Below are 18577 nucleotides of genomic sequence, written 5' to 3' on the forward strand. Positions count from 1 at the left end.
GCTCTCTTCTCTGATACTACTTACTGGTATCCAATAGGGAAGAGCTTGTCTTCACAGTCAGAGAGATCATTCAGAATTCCCAAGCAGTCGATTGTCATGGAACCTAACCACAGAAAGAAGAACTGATCAGATGAGATAACGAGGAGAGTCATTTTATAAATGAGTATTAGAAGTGCCCAAATGACAACACAGCCTTTCCTAATAACCAAGGCCTAGGCCATACCGATCATCATATGGATATTTTCTGGCTCCAAGCCATTGAGAAACTTTCTTCTTAAGCTGATTCCTTCAAAGTCCACAAACACTCTTCTAAAAACTTCAAATCCATTCTCAGGAACCACCTTAAAAGAAAATCCAAGGTTGCTGTTGATAGGCTGTCAGGTTAACATGTTATACTCATGGTACTGATTCTCTGAGGGAGCACAGGGTGTATCTCAGAAGCATCCTTCTGCTCTACTAGCAGGACCTCTCTGTTTCTTATAAGAGGAGGTGATTCAGGATATCACAATGAGCAGGAAGGCACTCCTACTGAGTTTACTGTTTTTCAGCATTTTTCCTTGAATTCCTAGAGAATTCAAAAAGCAACTAAACAAGCCATGAAAACACTTGGAGGGAACTTAACTACATATTGTAAAGTGGAAGAAGCTAGTTTAAAAAGGTCGTGTGCTACATGATTCCAACTACAAGAAACTCGATATGGTAAGACCTTGGAGATAGTAAAAAAAAAAAAAAAAAAAAAAAAGAGTGGTTGTCCAGGGTTAGAGGATAGAAGATAGATGGATGAAGAAGCAGAACACAACACATTTTAGGGCAGTGAAAATACTCACTTGATGCTACAATAGTGAATACCTGTTATTATACATTTCTTAAACCCAAAGAATGTTTAACACAAAGAGTCAGCCCTAATATAAACCATGGACTCTGGGTGATAATGATGTACTGATGTGGGCTCATCAACTGTAACACTCTGGGGTGGGAGTACCAAAATGAGGGAGGCTATACGTTATGTGGAGGCAGGGCACATACAGGAAATCTCTGTACCTTCTGCTTAACTTCACAGTGAACATAACACTGTTCTACAAAATGAAGTTTATTACTTAAAAAGAAAAGCAACTAAAGCCACCTCACCTCTCCTTTGATCAAATCTCTATGTCGTTGGCAATATACTTTTTTATCATCCAGAAAGACACAGTTCTTGGCTCGGGAACACATGAAATGATAGTTGCTGGTGCAGGATGTGAGACAGCAACCCACAGTGGCTCCTGGCTTCTGGCAAAATTCACATCTCTAAAAATCCAAGAACAGTCCCTATTCAGACATTTTAGATGTTTGCTGTCTCCTCTACAGAATAACCCCATTCTTGCTTTTCTAGAAAGCACTGCTTAATGGCAACCTGCTAAATTACAGAGAAATGCTGAGCCACAAAGCTTCCTCAAATCCTTTCCCAATATCCATACTGGCCCCATAACTATTAATTTTAAGTATTACAATTAGATGTAGAATTTGGTCCAAAACAAGTCTTTTTTCCCTAGGATGCATGATTTATATACAAAATATGAAACTTCGAAGAAGAGTGCTAACTTTCACCTTACTAGAAAGTCACTAGATATGAAACTTCGAAGAAGAGTGCTAACTTTCACCTTACTAGAAAGTCACTAGATTCCTTTTTTTTTTGGTGGTATTGGGTTCCTGGAAGCCCTTCTACCTCCGGGCTACACTCCCAGACCTCTTTTTACATTTTATATTTGGAAACAGGGTCTCCTAAGCCAGCGCGCGCGGCTGGCTTCGAACCTGCGCGATCCTCCTGTCTCTGCCTCCCAAGCGCGGGGATTACAAGCGTGCGCCACCACGCCCGGCGAAAGTCACTAGATTCTAAAGCGAATCAGTTCTACAAAGATTTTACTACTTGGGAGCTTGTTGATTCTTTACTTAATAGACTGACAGATAAACGTATCACCTGGTGCAAAGACCTCCTCTGGCAGGCCCTGCATGTAGCTGCTTTGTACCATCATGACCAGGATCCTCTCCAGGGGACTTTCTGTTTGTGCTCTCTATACAATGGTCTCAGGCTTCTTTGCATGTACTATTTTGTTGGTTGGTTGGCTTCTCTTTTGGTAATTTTTCATTTTCGTCCCTCTTTCTTTTTTGTGATACTGAGATTGAACCTAGGGGCATTCTACCTTCAAGTTATACTGCCAACCCTTTTCACTTTTTTACTTTTCTAAAACAGGGTCTTGCTAGGTTCTCACTAAGTTGCTGAGACTGTTCTCCAACCTGTGATCCTCCTGTCTCAGCCTCCCAAATAACAGGAGTACAGACGTGTGTCACCAATGCTCGACTATACCAAATACAGTTTCTTTCAAACTATAGCTTTTAATTTTTTACCCCTTCAATGCCTTTTCTGCTAACTCTCAGCTATTACTGATCACTTTTCAGTTCTTTATGTATGTATGTATATGAGTTTATTCTGTGGAACCTCAGAATGTTGATTCAACTGAGGCCTCTGAAATCATTTAGTCTAAATCTCTTAATAAATGGATACTTTTTTCATACATTTGAATTATTTCCCAAATGAGGTAATATTTTTTCTACTTCCTTTAGACCTCTCTTCCAAGGATCAGAATAGCAATCTGCCTGTAATATGTTTGTAATATGCTCACTGACAATCCTGAAGGCACTGTGAAAAACCCCAGGAAGCAGCACTTCCTCATGGAAAGATCACCTAGAAGAAACTGAGCATTAATCTCTTTCCTAAAATGTACCCCGTATGCTCTTACCAGCTGTTTTCCCCTGATCACCGCCATATGCACATTCTTTAGTGATCCATCGTCATCTTCAAACACTTCCGCTGACCACAAAGCACAATTTACGTGTGTCCATTCATTTTGGCCAATGTATAGCAAACGGCCAGCATCCTATGAAACAAAGAGATTTCTTTTCTTTCTTTTTTTTTTTTTAAGAATATAATGTAGCCAGTTGTGGTGGTGCATGCTTGTAATCCCAGTACTTGGGAGACTGAGAAAGGAGATCACAGGTTCACAGCCAGCCTCAGCTACTTAGTGGGGCACTCCGCAACTTAAGACCCAAAATAAAAAATAAAAAAAATAGGGCTGGGGGTGTAGCTCAGATGCCCCTGGGTTAAACTCCACTAACACACACACACACACACACACACACACACACACACACACACACACAGAATATATCGCTGTTGGACATGGTGGAAGACACCTATAATTCCCATTACCTGGAAAGCTGGGATAGAAGGATCATAGGTTTGAAGCCAGACTCAGCAATTTAGCAAGGCCCCCACAACTTAGTGAGACCCTGTTTCAAAATAAAAAAAAAAAGGGCTGAGAGTGTAGCTGGAGGTGGAACACCCCTAGGTTCAATCCCCAATACCGTGAAAAAAAAAATAATAATGCCAAAGGAGGTTTTCCTCGACATTAACTTTCTCAGTCAAGATAATCTCAGGGAGTAACTATAATTCTTTAACTTAGGATGTACGAGAAAATTCATAATTTGGCTTTTAATGTTTCTCTCAGACTGTATTAAGAGCATTTAAAAATAAAAATGGTAAGCTTACTATGTGCAGGGCATTAAATAAAGGCTTTCCAAACATTATTTAATTCAGTCCGCACAAATGCTCCAAAGCAAGTACTGCCATTTTCATGTCAAAGCTTCCCCTGAGGGTCAGCAGGGCCACGCTACTGCCGGCTACAGGAAGCCATAGAGCAGGAGGAACCTGGTAGTCTGGCACAGTCAGAGCCTAAGCACTCTGCTTTCACAGCAAACCCCACAAGCTTTTTATATGCAACTTATGCTTTACTGACTTTTTTTTTGTGGTCCTGGGGGTGGAACCCAGGGGCTTTCTACTTCCGGGCTATACTCCCAGACCTATTTTCTATTTTATTTGGAAGCAGGGTCTCACTAAGTTGCTGAGAGCCTCACTAAGTAGCTGAGGCTGGCTTTGAACCTGTGCGATCCTCCTGTCTCAGCCTCCCAAGCGCTGGGATTACAAGCATGTGCCACCACGCCTGGCATGCTTTATTTACTTTCACAAAATCTTTTTAAGAAACTTCCAGAGAAATTATTAGACATCAGGGCAGAAACATAGGTCCATGTGGAGCACTCCCCCAGCTTGAGTAAGGTCTTGGGTTGAAACCCCAGTGCCACAAAGAAGAAAAAAAATGATTAAACATCAACAACAACAAAAAAATTTTTTTTGGGTGGTACTGGGGTTCCTGGATGCCCTTCTACCTCCGGGCTACAATCCTAGACCTATTTTACAGTTTTTTGAAAATTTGGAAACAGGGTCTCTAAGCCAGCGCGCTGGCTTTGAACCTGCGCGATCCTCCTGTCTCTGCCTCCCAAGTGCGGGGATTACAAGCATGTGCCACCACGCCTGGCTAACAAATTTAATTTAAGGCATATCACCTTTTGAAATCAACTAAATCTTTATTTATTTATATATTTGTTTACTTGTTTGTTTTTGCGGTAATGGGGATAAAACCCAGGGACATTCTACCTCTGAGCCCTATTTTTTTATTCTTTGTTTTGAAACAGGGTCTCACTGAGTTGCAAAGGGCCTCACTAAGTAGCTAAGGCTGTCTGTGAACCCAGATCCTCCTGTCTCAGCCTCCCAAAACACTGGGATTACAAGCGTGTGCCGCCACACCTAACTTATTTTGAAACAAGGTCTGAGTTACAAAGGGCCTTAGTAAGTAGCTGAGGCTGTCCATGAACTACGATCCTCCTGTCTCAGCCTCCTAAAATGCTGGAATTGGGAATTGCAAGTGTGTGCCATCACGCCCAGCTCTAAATCAGTTACTGAAAAAACTCAGCTGGCATATGGCACACACCTGTAATCCCAGTACTTGGGAGGTTACAACAGGAGGATAGCCTATTTGAGACCAGCCTCAGCAATTTAGTGAGACCCTCAGCAACCTAGTAAGACCCTGTTTAAAAATAAAAAAGGCACTAGGGGTGTAGCGACCCTGGGTTCAATCCCCACTGACACCCACCCCATCCACTCACGCTCTCCAAGTGCTACGCAGTCACCTGTTGCATCTATTTTAGGACCACAGGTCTCACAGAACTTACATTAGCACTGTCATCGCCATACGTCAAGCACAATGCGCACTGTCTATTATCTTCTATGCCGGGGGGTGGGTTCACCTCTGGACTATCTTCTTGGCTCCTATCAGTACCTTGCAACCCAAAAGATATCCAGTTAAAATCAGCAGTGCTGTGTCTGATCTCCAGGAGAAAAGAAAACAAGCCAGATTAACAATCCATGAAATATACCCATTTAAAGTCATGCTATCCCACCACCTACAATGCTCAGGTGTGCTTGCATCAGGGCCTTGTTAATATCTCAGGTGAATCCAAAAGGAGGATTTTATTTGAGGACAATCTGAAAATTCCTTTCTGATATCCAAGAGTATTAAATTTAGATTCATGCAGTCAATCATTTGCATCTAGAGAGAAACAGGTAGTGAGCCTTTGATCAGTGCCTTACTCAAAATCGGTGGTGTCGGCGGGTGCAGAGGCATTGGTGAATCTGGTTCTCCAGGCCCTTTGGGTTTGGGAGCTGGGATGATTTTCTTCATTAAGGGAGGCTGCTCAGTGTGGCTGTTTTCCTCTCGCTCCTGCCACTGAGCATAATTATGGTCAAGTGAAGGTGGAAGCACTGCGTTTGGTAACATCCCACTGCTGAAAATAATCGATTCAACAAGTATTTATTGAACTCCTACAATATACCTACAACCATACAAAGTAAGCAAATTCTTGACATCACGAGGTCTCGGGCCTACGTGTAAACTGGTCACAGAATGTAAGAACAATGTTAAATTGCCTAAGTACACAGAATTTTAATATTCTTAAAATTATAGTCTCAATACATGACTCTTGCTAATCTTCCAGAAACAAATGATAACCCTATCAAAACTCAAAAGAATTTACTAGAATAAAATTGTTCAAATGCCACAAGTTCAATCAAGTTCCCTAAAACATAAAAATACATAATAAGTAAAGTGTAGTGGATGGTGATGATGTTGATTGACTGATGAGACGTAGTCTCTCACATGAATGACAAAGGAGTCACCATGGCAGCTGGGGAGGCAGGGAGGAGATGTCTCCATTCCTGCCACCCTTCCACCAGCATCTTGCTTTTATTGAGGGTTATAACCAAAACATTATAAGATACTATTAATCACAGGGAATAACAAAGCAATCATGGGTGAGCCAGAGAATAATACCAGGGTAGTCACAGATGAATCAGGGAAGGAAAGGGTAAACATGGAAACTGTCCGGGTCTATGCTTATCGGTCAGAGTCCCTGGTTATCAGTCCTATTTGGGAAACTTGTCTGTGTGCAAACAATTCCCACCTGGGTGGGCAGTTTGTGCCCCTCCCAAGCCAGACTGAGGCAACCTCAAAGCAGATGACTAACAATGCTCCCAAAACTAAAGAAAAAGAAGCAATATTCTACAATAAACAAAATGTTGGCTTCAAACCATCTCTAAAAAGACATTTCAACTGATTCATTTTTATATTAAAACCTCCTAGATAACCTCAATCTAGTATGAGAAGTCTAGCTTTCTCATACTATTTCTAGCTAATGAGAGAAAAAAAGAATAGTACTGGGTTTACTTACTTGCTTGATACTTTATTTGGCTCCCAAAACCTGGACTTTTTGACACTGAACCATGGAAAAACTCGTTCCATTTGCTAAAACAAAAACAAAAGTTATAAACATGCAAACATTTATTTGGAAACATGTACACCAAACACATGGCAAGGCAGATAGGAGAAGGAAGTTCACTGTATTCATGGAGCAGCACTCATAAGTAAGCTTTTTTATTCATTTATTTTTGGTACTGGGGATTGAACTCAGGAGCACTTTATCTCCAAGCTACACCCCCAGTCCATCAGGGACTTGCTAAGTTGCTGAGGCTAGACTCAAACCTGTGAGCCTCCTGTCTCAGCCTCACAAGTACGAGGATTACAGGAATATGCCACCGTGCCCTGCTCATAGGTAAGCGTTAAAAACAGAACTATTAATATCATTCACCCGAATAAAGAAGGACTTGACCATGCTGTTGGCTTTTTTAATCTCTGGCTGCCCTCCATCTGAATTAATGGCTGCTTGAATGATCTTCACGATATCATCACTGAACTCCAACTGTATACAAAAACAAAACACTGATTATTCATAAAACAGAATGCTTTCAAAATCACTTCCTCCTCCCTTCTAATCATCCAGCACAAAGATCCAACAGAAAACACATGTCCTATTTTAGTACAGTATAACATTTCTTTGGCCGAAGCCACTGAGGTTCAGTTCACAATTAACTTCTGGCAATCAAGAGATGCCAGGGTAATAATTCAAGAATGCAATAAATTAGTTCCATTATGGGAAGCTGCCTAAACAGACTCACAAGTTTTTATTTGAAATGAGACGAATAAACAACTGAATAGAAAACAAGGCCATGAGATAACAAGTGATCATTTCCTATACATTTCTAAAATAAAGAAATTAAAAGGTATCTATCTACTAATGATGCCCTATAAAAGGCATCCAATTATTTGGATATGAGCTCAAAAGACAGCAAATTAACTTCACATGAGCATTTTCCCCATGAACAGTTCTTAGTGGGTTTTTCTTTTTTTTTGGTGATGGTACTGAGGATGGAACCAGGGGCTTTCTACCTCTGGCTAAATTCCCAGACCTATTTTATATTTTATTTGGAAACAAGATCTCATTATATTGTTGAGAGCCTCACTAAGTAAGTAGCTGAGGCTGACTTCGAACCTGTGCAATCCTCCAGTCTTAGCCTCCCAAGTATTGGAATTAAATCATGAGCCACCACACTCGGCTTAGTGTTTCTTCTTAATATAAAAATAATTTTCAGGCTGGATGTGATGACACATGCCTATAATCCCAGTACTTGGGAGGCTGAGACTGGAGGATCACAGGTTTGAGAACAGCCTCAGCACGTAGTAAGGCATTCAATCTAGTGAGACCCTGTTTCCGAATAAGAAATAAAATTTGGCTGAGGGTGTAGTTCAAAGGTAGAATGCTTCTAGGTTCAATTTCCAGTACCACACACACACACACAAATCATCAAATCAAAAGAAACAAAGAATTTCCAGAGAACTCAGATAAAAGCCAAAAGAAGAATGGTTTTTAAGACATTACCATATCATAGCCCTCTTCTGAAACACAGTTAAAATAACACATATTTTCAGTATCTAAAAATATCTAAAACTATATATTTCTAAGTATAATACAAATAGTGGGTTTTTTTCCCCCTGAACTGAGGATTAAACTACATCCCCCAGCCCTTTTTATCTTTTATTTCAAAATAGGGTCTAGGTTGCTGAGGGTCCTGCTAAGTTGCTAAGTCTGGCCTTGAACCTGCAATCCCCCTGTCTCATCCTCTCAAGCACTGGGACTACAGGTATGCGACAACATGCCTGGTCAAATAGTTTTTAATTTATTTCTACCCAGCTTCATTCTCCAGAGATCGAGGGAAACTAGGTTAACACTGAAAACCAATGGTTTGTTGTAGAACATACCACAGATGTGTAGTTCCCCTGGTCCATTTTCCTCTTGACGCCTTCCAGATCTAGAGGCTGTTGATCGTCCTGCTTGCTGACTTCAGTAAGAACCGGCGGATCAGGTCCTTCTGGGGAGCTTCGGGAAGGTATACTCTCCTCTGTTTCAGGATTTAAGTCTGGAGGCTTAGCTGCCTGTTGCCAGGAAAGATAGGTTTCTTTTTGTAACACTAAAAGTGCGGCATCAGTGCAAATTCTATTAAAGTTAATAAAGACGGTACTGAACAATTCATATTATAAAACCATACTAAAAACCATGAAAATAACCAAAGACTTTTCAAATAGCAAAGTTAAAATAAGCCTGTATTTCATAGCTTAGCTAACTTAAAAACTTTGCTTGATAATTTCCAAACCCAATATCAAAAAAGTCTTAACTGTTCACTTCCTTCTGAACATGACATATTGGCTAATCTTTCTACTTAAACAATGGAATTTTATTAAAAGATAAAACAGCAGTCTAACTCTTAGTTGGTCATCTAGGTGGTTTTCCCAACATTATATCTTGTATTTCTTTTTTTGTGAAACTGGATATGAAACCCAGGTGCATTCTACCTCCAAGCTATACCCCAGCCTTTTTTTTTTTTTTTGCGGATCTGGGGATGGAACCCAGGGACATTTGACCTCCGAGCTACACCCCCTGCCCTAGTTTTTTTTTTTTTTTTTTAATTCTTTATTTTGAAACAGGGTCTCACTAAGTTGTGGAGGGCCTCACTAAGTAGCTGAGGGTGTCCATGAACTATGATCCTCTGGTCTCAGCATCTCGAATGCTGGGATTACAAGCATGTGCCACCATGCCCAGCTCCCAGCCTTATTTTTTTATACTTTATTTTGAAACAGGGTCTCAAAGTTGCAGAGGGCCTCACTAAGTAGCTGAGTGGCTATGAACCTGTGATCCTCCTGTCTCAGCCTTCCAAGTACTGGGATTATAAGCATGCACCACCATGCTCGGCTATTCCTTGTTTCTGATGACTGCTTTATAGATACATAGGTCACAACTTACATGGATAGAAAGTATAGTGTTCATGTTGACTACCCTCACTCCCCCAGCTCCTGTTCCTGCAGCTGGATTCAAGCCCCTCCATTACTTTCTCTACACTCCTGTAGAATAATTTTTTTTTTTATAAAAGCAATTCTGATTAGGTTACTCTCTTGAGTCATGTCTTTCACTAACTCTTCATCACTGTTGAAGTATAAAGTCCAAATTTCTTATGACAGCAGTGAAGATATGACCTCTTCTTATTTCCTGCTCTTGGTTCTAAAAAGTTTCCTAATGGTTATGATTGAAACAAATCATTCTATAAAAATAAATGAATGAGAGCAGCGCCATACTGCCGGCGAATTCACGGGACGGCCACAGCAAGCCGAGGGGAGCCACTGCGGAACAGCCAGGCGGGATTTCTCCGCGCAGAGGACATCTAAAGCTCCCAGTGTCTGAGCTCAGCACACGCTGCAGGGATTCAGAGTGGAAATCAAAACCAAGAAAAAAAAAAAAACGCCAGCCCAACAGCCGAGGGCGTAGCAGTGGTGCCATATTGCCACCGGCGGCAGCAGCACCGAATTCACTACAGCTACATCTGCGTACTCAAGAACAGTGAGTCAAATTGCGGGCCACAGCGGAGAAATCCCAGTACTGTACTCACTAGGACTTGACCCAGTGGGAGAGGGGCAGTGGCAGAGATATCACACCATAGGAGAACGTGCAACCTGGCACCCCCCACGATCTAAAGCAGCCTCTATCGACTCCCTGGGTCGGAGACTCTGTGATACAACCCAGTAAAGGAGTAGTGGGGTCTGAGATACTACAGACTCGAGATCCAGAACACCTTAAGTGAAGTCATAGTGACCCAAGGGAAGAACCCAGAGAAGGCACAAACTTCCGAAATCATGGGAAAGAGGAATAATACTGGAGTAATGAATGCTCACAACCCCACAACATCAGAACCCGATAAAACAGAAAATCAGAGATTTCTAGAAGATCAAATCAGGAAAATAACTGTAGAAATAATAGAGGTGCTTCGAAAAGAACTCAGAGAGAGCCAAAAAGAGATAAAGGATGCAATTAATGAAGTAAAGGCCTCAATTCAAAGCACAAACAACCGATTAGAACACATGGAGAACAGAATCTCGCTCTTAGAAGATGATCATTCCAAAAATGAACGCATAGTTTCTAATCTAGGAAAAAATATCCGACAGCAGGAATCTGATATTGAAGAAATATGGGCCCATTTTAAGAGAGCTAACCTAAGAATAATCGGAATAGAGGAGGGAAAAGAAAGTGAAACCAAAGGGATCAACAATCTCTTCAAGGAAGTAATAGCAGAAAATTTTCCAGACATAGAGCAAGAGGTCGATACGCAGGTCCAGGAAACTTATAGAACTCCCTTTAGACAGGATCGGAGAAGAGGATCCCCACGCCACATAATTGTCAAAATGACCAATGTGGAAGCCAAGCAGAGAATCTTAAAGGCAACAAAAGCAAAGGGCCAAGTGACATTCAGAGGCAAACCAATTAGAATCACTCCAGACTTCCCAAACCAAGTTATGAGAGCCAGAAGGGCTTGGAGTAACATATTCCCAATTTTGAAAGAAAACAACTTCCAGCCAAAAATTTCCTACCCAGCAAAACTTTCTATCAAATTAGATGGAGAAATAAGAAGCTTCCATGACAAACAGAAACTGAAGGAATTTATGTCTTCAAAACCAGCACTAGAGAAAATACTCAAAGAGATTAACTACAAAGAAGAAATAGGTAACACACATCAGAACTAGAGAAACAAGATTTTCCATCCAACAGACAACTAAGATTGCTTATCTGTGGAGATCCATTATTCATAAATATATGTTAGTCTGTTACCTATCTCTAAAGGGTATTGTTTGCCTTTATTGTTGTTAATTTTTAGGATTTCTAGTTGGAATATTAATATACCTTCAGATATAGCATTTGGAAATATTTTATCCCATTCTATTAGTAACTGTTAACTCTGGTTACATTGTCTTTGGATATACAATATGTTTTTTATTTTTTAGGGAGTTTGTATACTCTTCTGTTGCCTGTGCCATTGAAATCATAACCAAGAAATCACTGCCAATTTCAATGTTGTGAGGTTTTATGACCCAGATTTTCTCCTAAAAGTTTATAGTCTTAAGATTTATATTTAGGTCTTTTATCTATTTTGAGTTAATATTTGTATATGGGATTAGGTAAGGGTCCAATTTTATTATTTTCCATGTAATTATTATTTTTCAACAATATTTAGTTAAAAGATTATTATTTCTACCACCAAATGTTCGTGGAAACCTTGTCAAAAATAACGACAATATAGGGAAGAATTTAGGTCTAGGCTTTTATTATAACTCCAATGGTTTATATATCTGCCTTTAGAATAGTACTACACTGTTTCAATTATTGTAGCTTTATATGGTTTGAAATCAGAAAATATATATCTTCTAGCTTTGTTCTTTTTCAAGATCGATGTGGGTACCTAGAGTCCATATTCCATATTAGGATAGATTTTTTTTTCTGAAAAATAAATATATAAATATATGATAGTTTGACCTAAAAAATAGAAAAAAATAGATTCTCTGGTAAGAAAGAAAGCAAAAAGAAATATTGAAATGTTATCTTTAAGTCATCAAAAGCTTGGTATCAGACAAATGAAACTGTTATGTGAGATTATCATTTTTAATTTTGGATAAATTGCTATAATACTAGATGTCAACTACTAAGCCAAACATAGGAGGGGGGGATAGGGAGAGAACGGGGTGGGGATCGGGTGGGGGCTGACTGGGCAATGTGTGCATGTATGTCTACAAAAGTATGTATCCCACTATGATGTATGAATACAATGCACCAATTAAAAATAAATATGAAAAAATAAAAAATAAAAATAAATGAATGAAGTAACTTCTCCAATATATACCCCATTCTATTACTAATTAAAAACCACAAAAGAATAAGCTCCCCAAAACAAAATGAAGCTTCAGCCTACCTGCCGGTAGCGTAACAAGTGACTGGTAGTCCGAGAATTCAGCAAGGCTGTCAGAACTTGCTTCAGAGAAATCTGTAGCTCCTTTTCAAGGGCCAGTCTCCACTCTGCAGGGTGCCGCTCAGTACAGTTGACACAAGTGTAGGCCACACTTTCTGGCAGGTTAGACAGAATCTCATACATCTCATCTAGGAAAACAAAAACCTACAATGATGAGGTCCTCTGAAGTGTGGGAGAGGGAGAAGAGGTAAACTCTGCCACTGATCTTATGATAAAGCTATGTGTTAGGGACCACACTAAGATGGCAACATACCAAAGGATGTCACACATACTGAACTCCAAAAGGGACATTATTGCTATTTGTATGTGTGGGGGTACTAGGGATTAAACTCAGTAGTATTGTACCTTTGAGTTACATCCTTACCACTATTTTTTGATTTTGAAATCAGGCCTCACTAGTTTCATAAGAGTCTTACTACTTGCTGAAGCTGTCCTCAAGCCTGTGATCCTACCTCAGCCACCCAAACACTGAGATTACAGGTATGCATCACCACACCCAAAAGGGACACTATTAGTTAACATTTATCTAGGATTTGGTAATTAGAGAACCAAAAGGTTATGTTGACAGCTGGGCATGGTGGTGCACACTTGTAATCCAAGCATTTGGGAGGCTGAGACAGGAGGGTAGTGGTTCAAGGCCAGCCTCAGCTATTTAGTGAGGCCCTTTACAACTGAGACCTTGTTTCAAAATGATAAGAATAAGCTGGGTGTGGTGGCGCACGCTTGTAATCCAGCATTTGAAAGGCTGAGAAAGGAGGATCACGGTTCGAGGACAACCTCAGCTACTTAGGGAGGCCCTTTATTACTCAGTGAGATCCTGTTTCAAAATAAAAAGTTAAAAGTAGCTCAGAGGTAGAATGCCCCCTGGGTTCAGCCCCAGTACCCCAAACAACAACAACAACAACAACAACAACAACAACAACAACAACAACAAAAGAAAAACCACAAAGGGCTATGTTCAAGTGAAACGAGCACAAAGAATGCAATGCTGGTTACCTTAGAGACCAAAAAACAGATCTAAATACATCAAATAATACTGTGGCTTTAGCTTTCTAGTGCTTAGGGTGCTGCAAACACAGCAGTTCCCAGAAAGAAAGAAACTGCAGTAGCAAGCCTGCAGCCTTGTGTACCTGAGAGACTCTCGCATCTGGCGTGGACCCAGCGGTCACACTTCCCGCACTGCATCATCTTGCTCTCGTAGTCGTCATCGTCATAGCACTTGTCGCAGAGTGGACAGAAGTTGCCTGGAAGCAAAGTGTGCAGCACTGCTCTGGCTTATCTGCACACCAGGTAATGCCCACCTAATCTAGAATCTTCCAGAATCAGTTATGAATGCCAGTGTGGATCTATCATGTAATGTTCACATGCCTGCCACATGTGAAGATTAGCCTGAGCTTCTAGAATATTCACAGGAAAGTTTCATATGTACCACTAGTTCTCTTCTTTAGACTCATTTTATAAAGATCATGAGGTACATTTTGATCATAAAAGAAAAAGAATGAAAGAATCTGAGCCGGGCGTGGTGGCGCATGCTTGTAATCCCAGCATTCAGGAGGCTGAGACCGGAGGATCTCGGTTCGCAGACAGCCTCAGCTACTTAGTGAGGCCCTCTGCAACACAGTGAGACCCGGTTTCAAAATAAAGAATAAAAAATAGGGCAGGGGGTGTAGCTCGGAGGTAGAATGCCCCTGAGTTCCATCCCCAGACCCGCAAAAAAAAAAAAAAAAAAAAAAAAAAAAAAAAAAGAATCTAATATTTTAAAGGGGGTAGAAATATGGGACTAAGAAACAGTTAATTTAACATTTCCCTTATTCCTAGTGCTTTTATATTAGCACTTAAAGCAATATATTCTAAAACTCAGTTCTATGTAAAATCTTCATAAACTTGCTTTACTCATATATCCCCTCTATTATTTATTTAGTAGATTCCTTTAAATTGATCTGCTTATTTTACTTAGAACAGCTTTAATAGTGACTCTTGATAATCACTATTCTAAGCCAGTAAAATAGGCTTATATTAGTTAGAATTTTTTTCTAGCATAACTATTGACCCTTCCAAGTACCAGGATTAAAAGGTATGTGCCACCACACTTGGCTTTAAATAAATATGACTTTTCCGAGCACACGCTTGTGATTCCAACATTTAGGAGGCTGAGACCGGAGGATCACAGTTTGCAGGCAGCCTCCGCTACTTAGTAAGGCCCTTTGCAACTCAGTGAGACCCTGTTTCAAAATAAAAAATAAAAAACAGGGCTGAGGGGTGTTGCCTGGAGGTCGAATGCCCTGGGCTCCCATCCCCAGTACCACAAATAAATAAATAAATAAAATGACTTTTTCTTTCTCATGGTGCTGGGGATAGAACCTGGGTACCTGCACATGCTAGACAAGCACTCTACCACTTAGCTACTCCCCAGCCCCTAAAGACATTTCTGAAATAATCAAATGAACATGCACTACACTTTGGTTTTGTTTGCTTAAAGAATTTGCTTGCAGTCAGCTGTAATATAGACACCCCCTCTATCTTCCCATAAAAGCAAACAGTACCTTCCCAGTTGGTAAGTCGTCTATGCAAAGGAAACAGCACAAGTAAGAACATAGAGCTGTACTGAAAGGGCATCTTTGACACAAAGAGTAAGGCCGATTCACTTTCAAAACAGCAAATAAGAACAAACTGTCTTTGGGGTACCTTTAGCAAAGAGTTTGGCACAGTCATGGCACAGTGAAAAATCATGAGACCACTGTGCATCCCAGCCTTTGCCTGGAGTTGTGGATCCACAGCTCTTGCAGCGAACACACTTGGTACAGATCTGGAAGAGAAGAAATGCAACAGGTCTTTCTTTTTTCTCTTTCCTTTTTTGGTAGTACTGCTGATTGAATCCAGGGACATTCTACCTCTGAGCTATGCCCCTAGCTCTTTTTATTTTTGTTTTGAAATAGAGTCTCACTAAATTGCTGAAGGCCTTACTAAGTTACTGAGGTTGGTCTCAGCCTCCCAAGTACTGGGATTCCTGGTATGTGACACCATGCCTGGACCAACAAGAATTTCTCTCATATGCAATTCAATTCTCAATCTAACTTCTTTATGGAGATGACTTTTCCAAATAACAAAGTAAAAAAATTGTTATACTGACAGCCATGAGCAAGGAGACCCCTATAACAAGTCAGGTGAGTCTAACCACTCATGACCAGCCTTTCCAAAACAGCATGTGTACTCACCCACACTTTCTTCTTCTTTGTGGGTTTCGTGGGGTAGTTTGGTCCCAGGCACTCAGGGTGATAGCTGTTTCGGCACTTATTACACTCCAGCAGCTGCTGCAGGAAAAAAGTGGGCTCATATCACCACTCAATACCTGTAGTCGACTTAGCACCCCCAACTCAAACTTACCTTTAAGGAAGTACAGCTCCCCTTGACACAGTTTAAATGTCCACATACACTATTTATGCTCAATTAGAAAGGTTTTTAATTCCTGCTAAAGTCACTCAGTGACACAATCTTTTTTTTCAGGTCTGGGGATGGAACCCGGGGGCATGTGACCTCTAAGTTACACCCCCTGCCCTAGATTTTATTCTTTAATTTGAAACAGGGTCTCATGGGCCTCATTAAGTAGCTAAGGCTGTCCACAAACCATGATCCTCCAGTCTCAGCTTCCCGAATGCTGGGATTTCAAGTGTGCACCACCACGCCTGGCTTGACACACAATCTTATCAGATAGAGTTCACTTAATTTTGTTTTTGTGGTGAGGGGGGATGAAATCCAGGAGCATTCTACCTCTGAGCTACACCCCCAGCCCAATATTTTATTCTTTATTTTCAAACAGAGTCTCACTAAGTTGTGGAGGGCCTCATTAAGTAGCTGAGGCTGGCCTTAAACCCAGATCTCCTGTCTCAGCCTCTAAAGTACTGGGATTACAAGCATGCACCACCACGGCAGGCTAGATTTCACTTATTTTGAAATTTTTTCCAATGTTCATATTGGAAAAATATAAATATTTTCAACCACATTTCCAAAGTTAAAACACAAAAGCAGGCAACTGATTATACTAATTAAATGGTCAAAATAGAGTCTTAAGTCAGAGGAGAAAAGAATATAGAAAAAAAAACTCTAAATGAGAAGGCAGAAATGGAGAAAGAGAGTAACACTGTTAGTTCTTTTTGTTTGTTTGTGGTACTGGGAGTGGGCCCAGGGGCTTTCTACCCCTGGGCTATACTCCCAGACCTATTTTGTGTTTTATTTGGAAACAGGGTCTCACTAAGTAGCTGAGAGCCAAAGTAGCTAAGGCTGGCTTCGAACCTGCGATCTTCCTCAGCCTCCCAAATACTGGGATTACCAGCGTGCGCCACCACGCCCGGCTACTGTTAGTTCTGCTGCTAAGGTTTTTTTACCTTTGTGGCCTGATGCTGCCTTCCACAAACATGACAGAACTTGCAGCGACGGCAACACCAGTTTTCCAGCTGGTCCTCCAGGGGGCGCTCGTGCTCCTCCAAACAAAATTTGTGGAAGGGCTCACAGCACACTTGGCAATAGACAAACTAAAGCAGGGAAAACAGAAACACAGAAGCATGTCAACTAACATGCAGGAAGAACTGTCACCCATACCCCACTACACATTTTGAGTTGTAGGAGTCCCTGGTATCTATAGGGTGAGTATCCATAACCTGAAATATCTGAAATGCCAAACATGATACCACCAATAGAAATTTTACTGGATCAATGAACCCAAACTTTGTTTAAGGTACAAAATTGTTAAAAAAATTTGTATAGAGAGCTGGGCACGGTGGCACGCACCCATAATGCTAGTTTTTGGGAGGCTGAGGCAGGAGGATCTCAAGTTCAAGGCCAGCCTGGGAAACTCAGGGAGATTCTATCTCAAAATGAAAAATTAAAAAGGGCTGGTGGTAAGGAAACCCTGAGTTACCTCAGGGCTGTGTGTATAAGGTATATATGAAACAAATTTCATGTTTAAACTTGGATTCCAACCGCAATATATCTCATTATGTATGTATAAATATTCAAAAGAAAAATCCAAAATTTAAAACAATTCTGGTCTCCAGGTAGGGAGGATTTATTGATGTTCTTGATGAATCTGAAATGATGTAGTTGGATCTTAGAGTGGTGGTTACACTTGTAATCCCAGGCTGAGATAGGAGGACTGTAGGTTTGCAGCCAGCCTCAGCAACTTAGTGAGTCTCTCCACAACTTAGACTGTTTCAAAAATAAAAAAAGAGAGTCAGGTGTGGTGGTGCACACTTGTAATCCCAGCATTTGGGAGGTTGAAACAGTAGGTTCACAGCCAGTCTCAGCTACTTAGTGAGGCCCTTTGCAATTCAATGAGACCCTGTTTCAAAATAAAGAATAAAAAAAAAAAGGGCTGGAGTGTCGCTAGGAGGTAGAATGCTCCTGGATTCTATTCCCAGTACCGTAATAAATAAATAAATAGATAGATAAATAAATAAATAATTGAGCTGGGGTTGTAGCTCAGAGATAGAATGCTCCTGAATTCAATCCCAAGTACCATAAAAAAAGTTATTTCTGTGGGCAGTGTATGTATGCCTGTAAGGCATCAGTCCTAGGAGAACAGGAATACAGTAGACCCCTGCACTTGCTGAGTAACAGTATTTACTACAATGTTGTTCATAACAGGCATTAAGAAAATATTTGTCTAGAGTCAGGTGTGACCATGTGGGAAGGTGAAGTGGGGGTGTCTCATGTTTGAGGACAGCCCTGGCAAGTTAGTAAGATCTCATAACAAACACGAAACAAAACAAAAATATATTTCCAAATAATTTCTTCAAAAAGAAAACTAGTAATTAATTTATATTTTCACTATCAAAAAACTCCTGCTTCTGAATGATCCTTTTTATACTTAGCTTTAGTGTCCAGGTTTTGGTTACTCAAGGAGTTAACAACCCT

The 18577-nt window shown here is 40.6% G+C and overlaps 1 protein-coding gene across 3 annotated transcripts in view; it reads right to left on the reverse strand.

Annotated features, from left to right (window-relative positions):
* The window catches only part of KMT2A (lysine methyltransferase 2A), a gene marked incomplete at both ends in the record, with an annotated part of 98642 nt that overhangs the window by 22109 nt on the left and 57956 nt on the right, over nt 1-18577 (reverse strand). For 2 of the 3 annotated variants that reach the window (XM_080708766.1, XM_080708764.1), the window contains 14 exons: nt 25-103; nt 224-341; nt 1129-1287; nt 2778-2915; nt 5104-5210; nt 5522-5715; nt 6658-6731; nt 7075-7185; nt 8583-8756; nt 12611-12795; nt 13798-13911; nt 15353-15473; nt 15883-15978; nt 17050-17196. In XM_080708766.1, the coding sequence (XP_080564892.1) occupies nt 25-103; nt 224-341; nt 1129-1287; nt 2778-2915; nt 5104-5210; nt 5522-5715; nt 6658-6731; nt 7075-7185; nt 8583-8756; nt 12611-12795; nt 13798-13911; nt 15353-15473; nt 15883-15978; nt 17050-17196 (1817 nt within the window). Of the gene's footprint in view, nt 1-24; nt 104-223; nt 342-1128; nt 1288-2777; nt 2916-5103; nt 5211-5521; nt 5716-6657; nt 6732-7074; nt 7186-8582; nt 8757-12610; nt 12796-13788; nt 13912-15352; nt 15474-15882; nt 15979-17049; nt 17197-18577 lie in introns of all 3 variants that reach the window. The other variant, XM_080708765.1, reaches the window with a different exon arrangement.

This window comes from Muscardinus avellanarius (genome assembly GCF_963383645.1).
Source record: "Muscardinus avellanarius genome assembly, chromosome: 1".
Lineage (NCBI taxonomy): Eukaryota > Metazoa > Chordata > Mammalia > Rodentia > Gliridae > Muscardinus > Muscardinus avellanarius.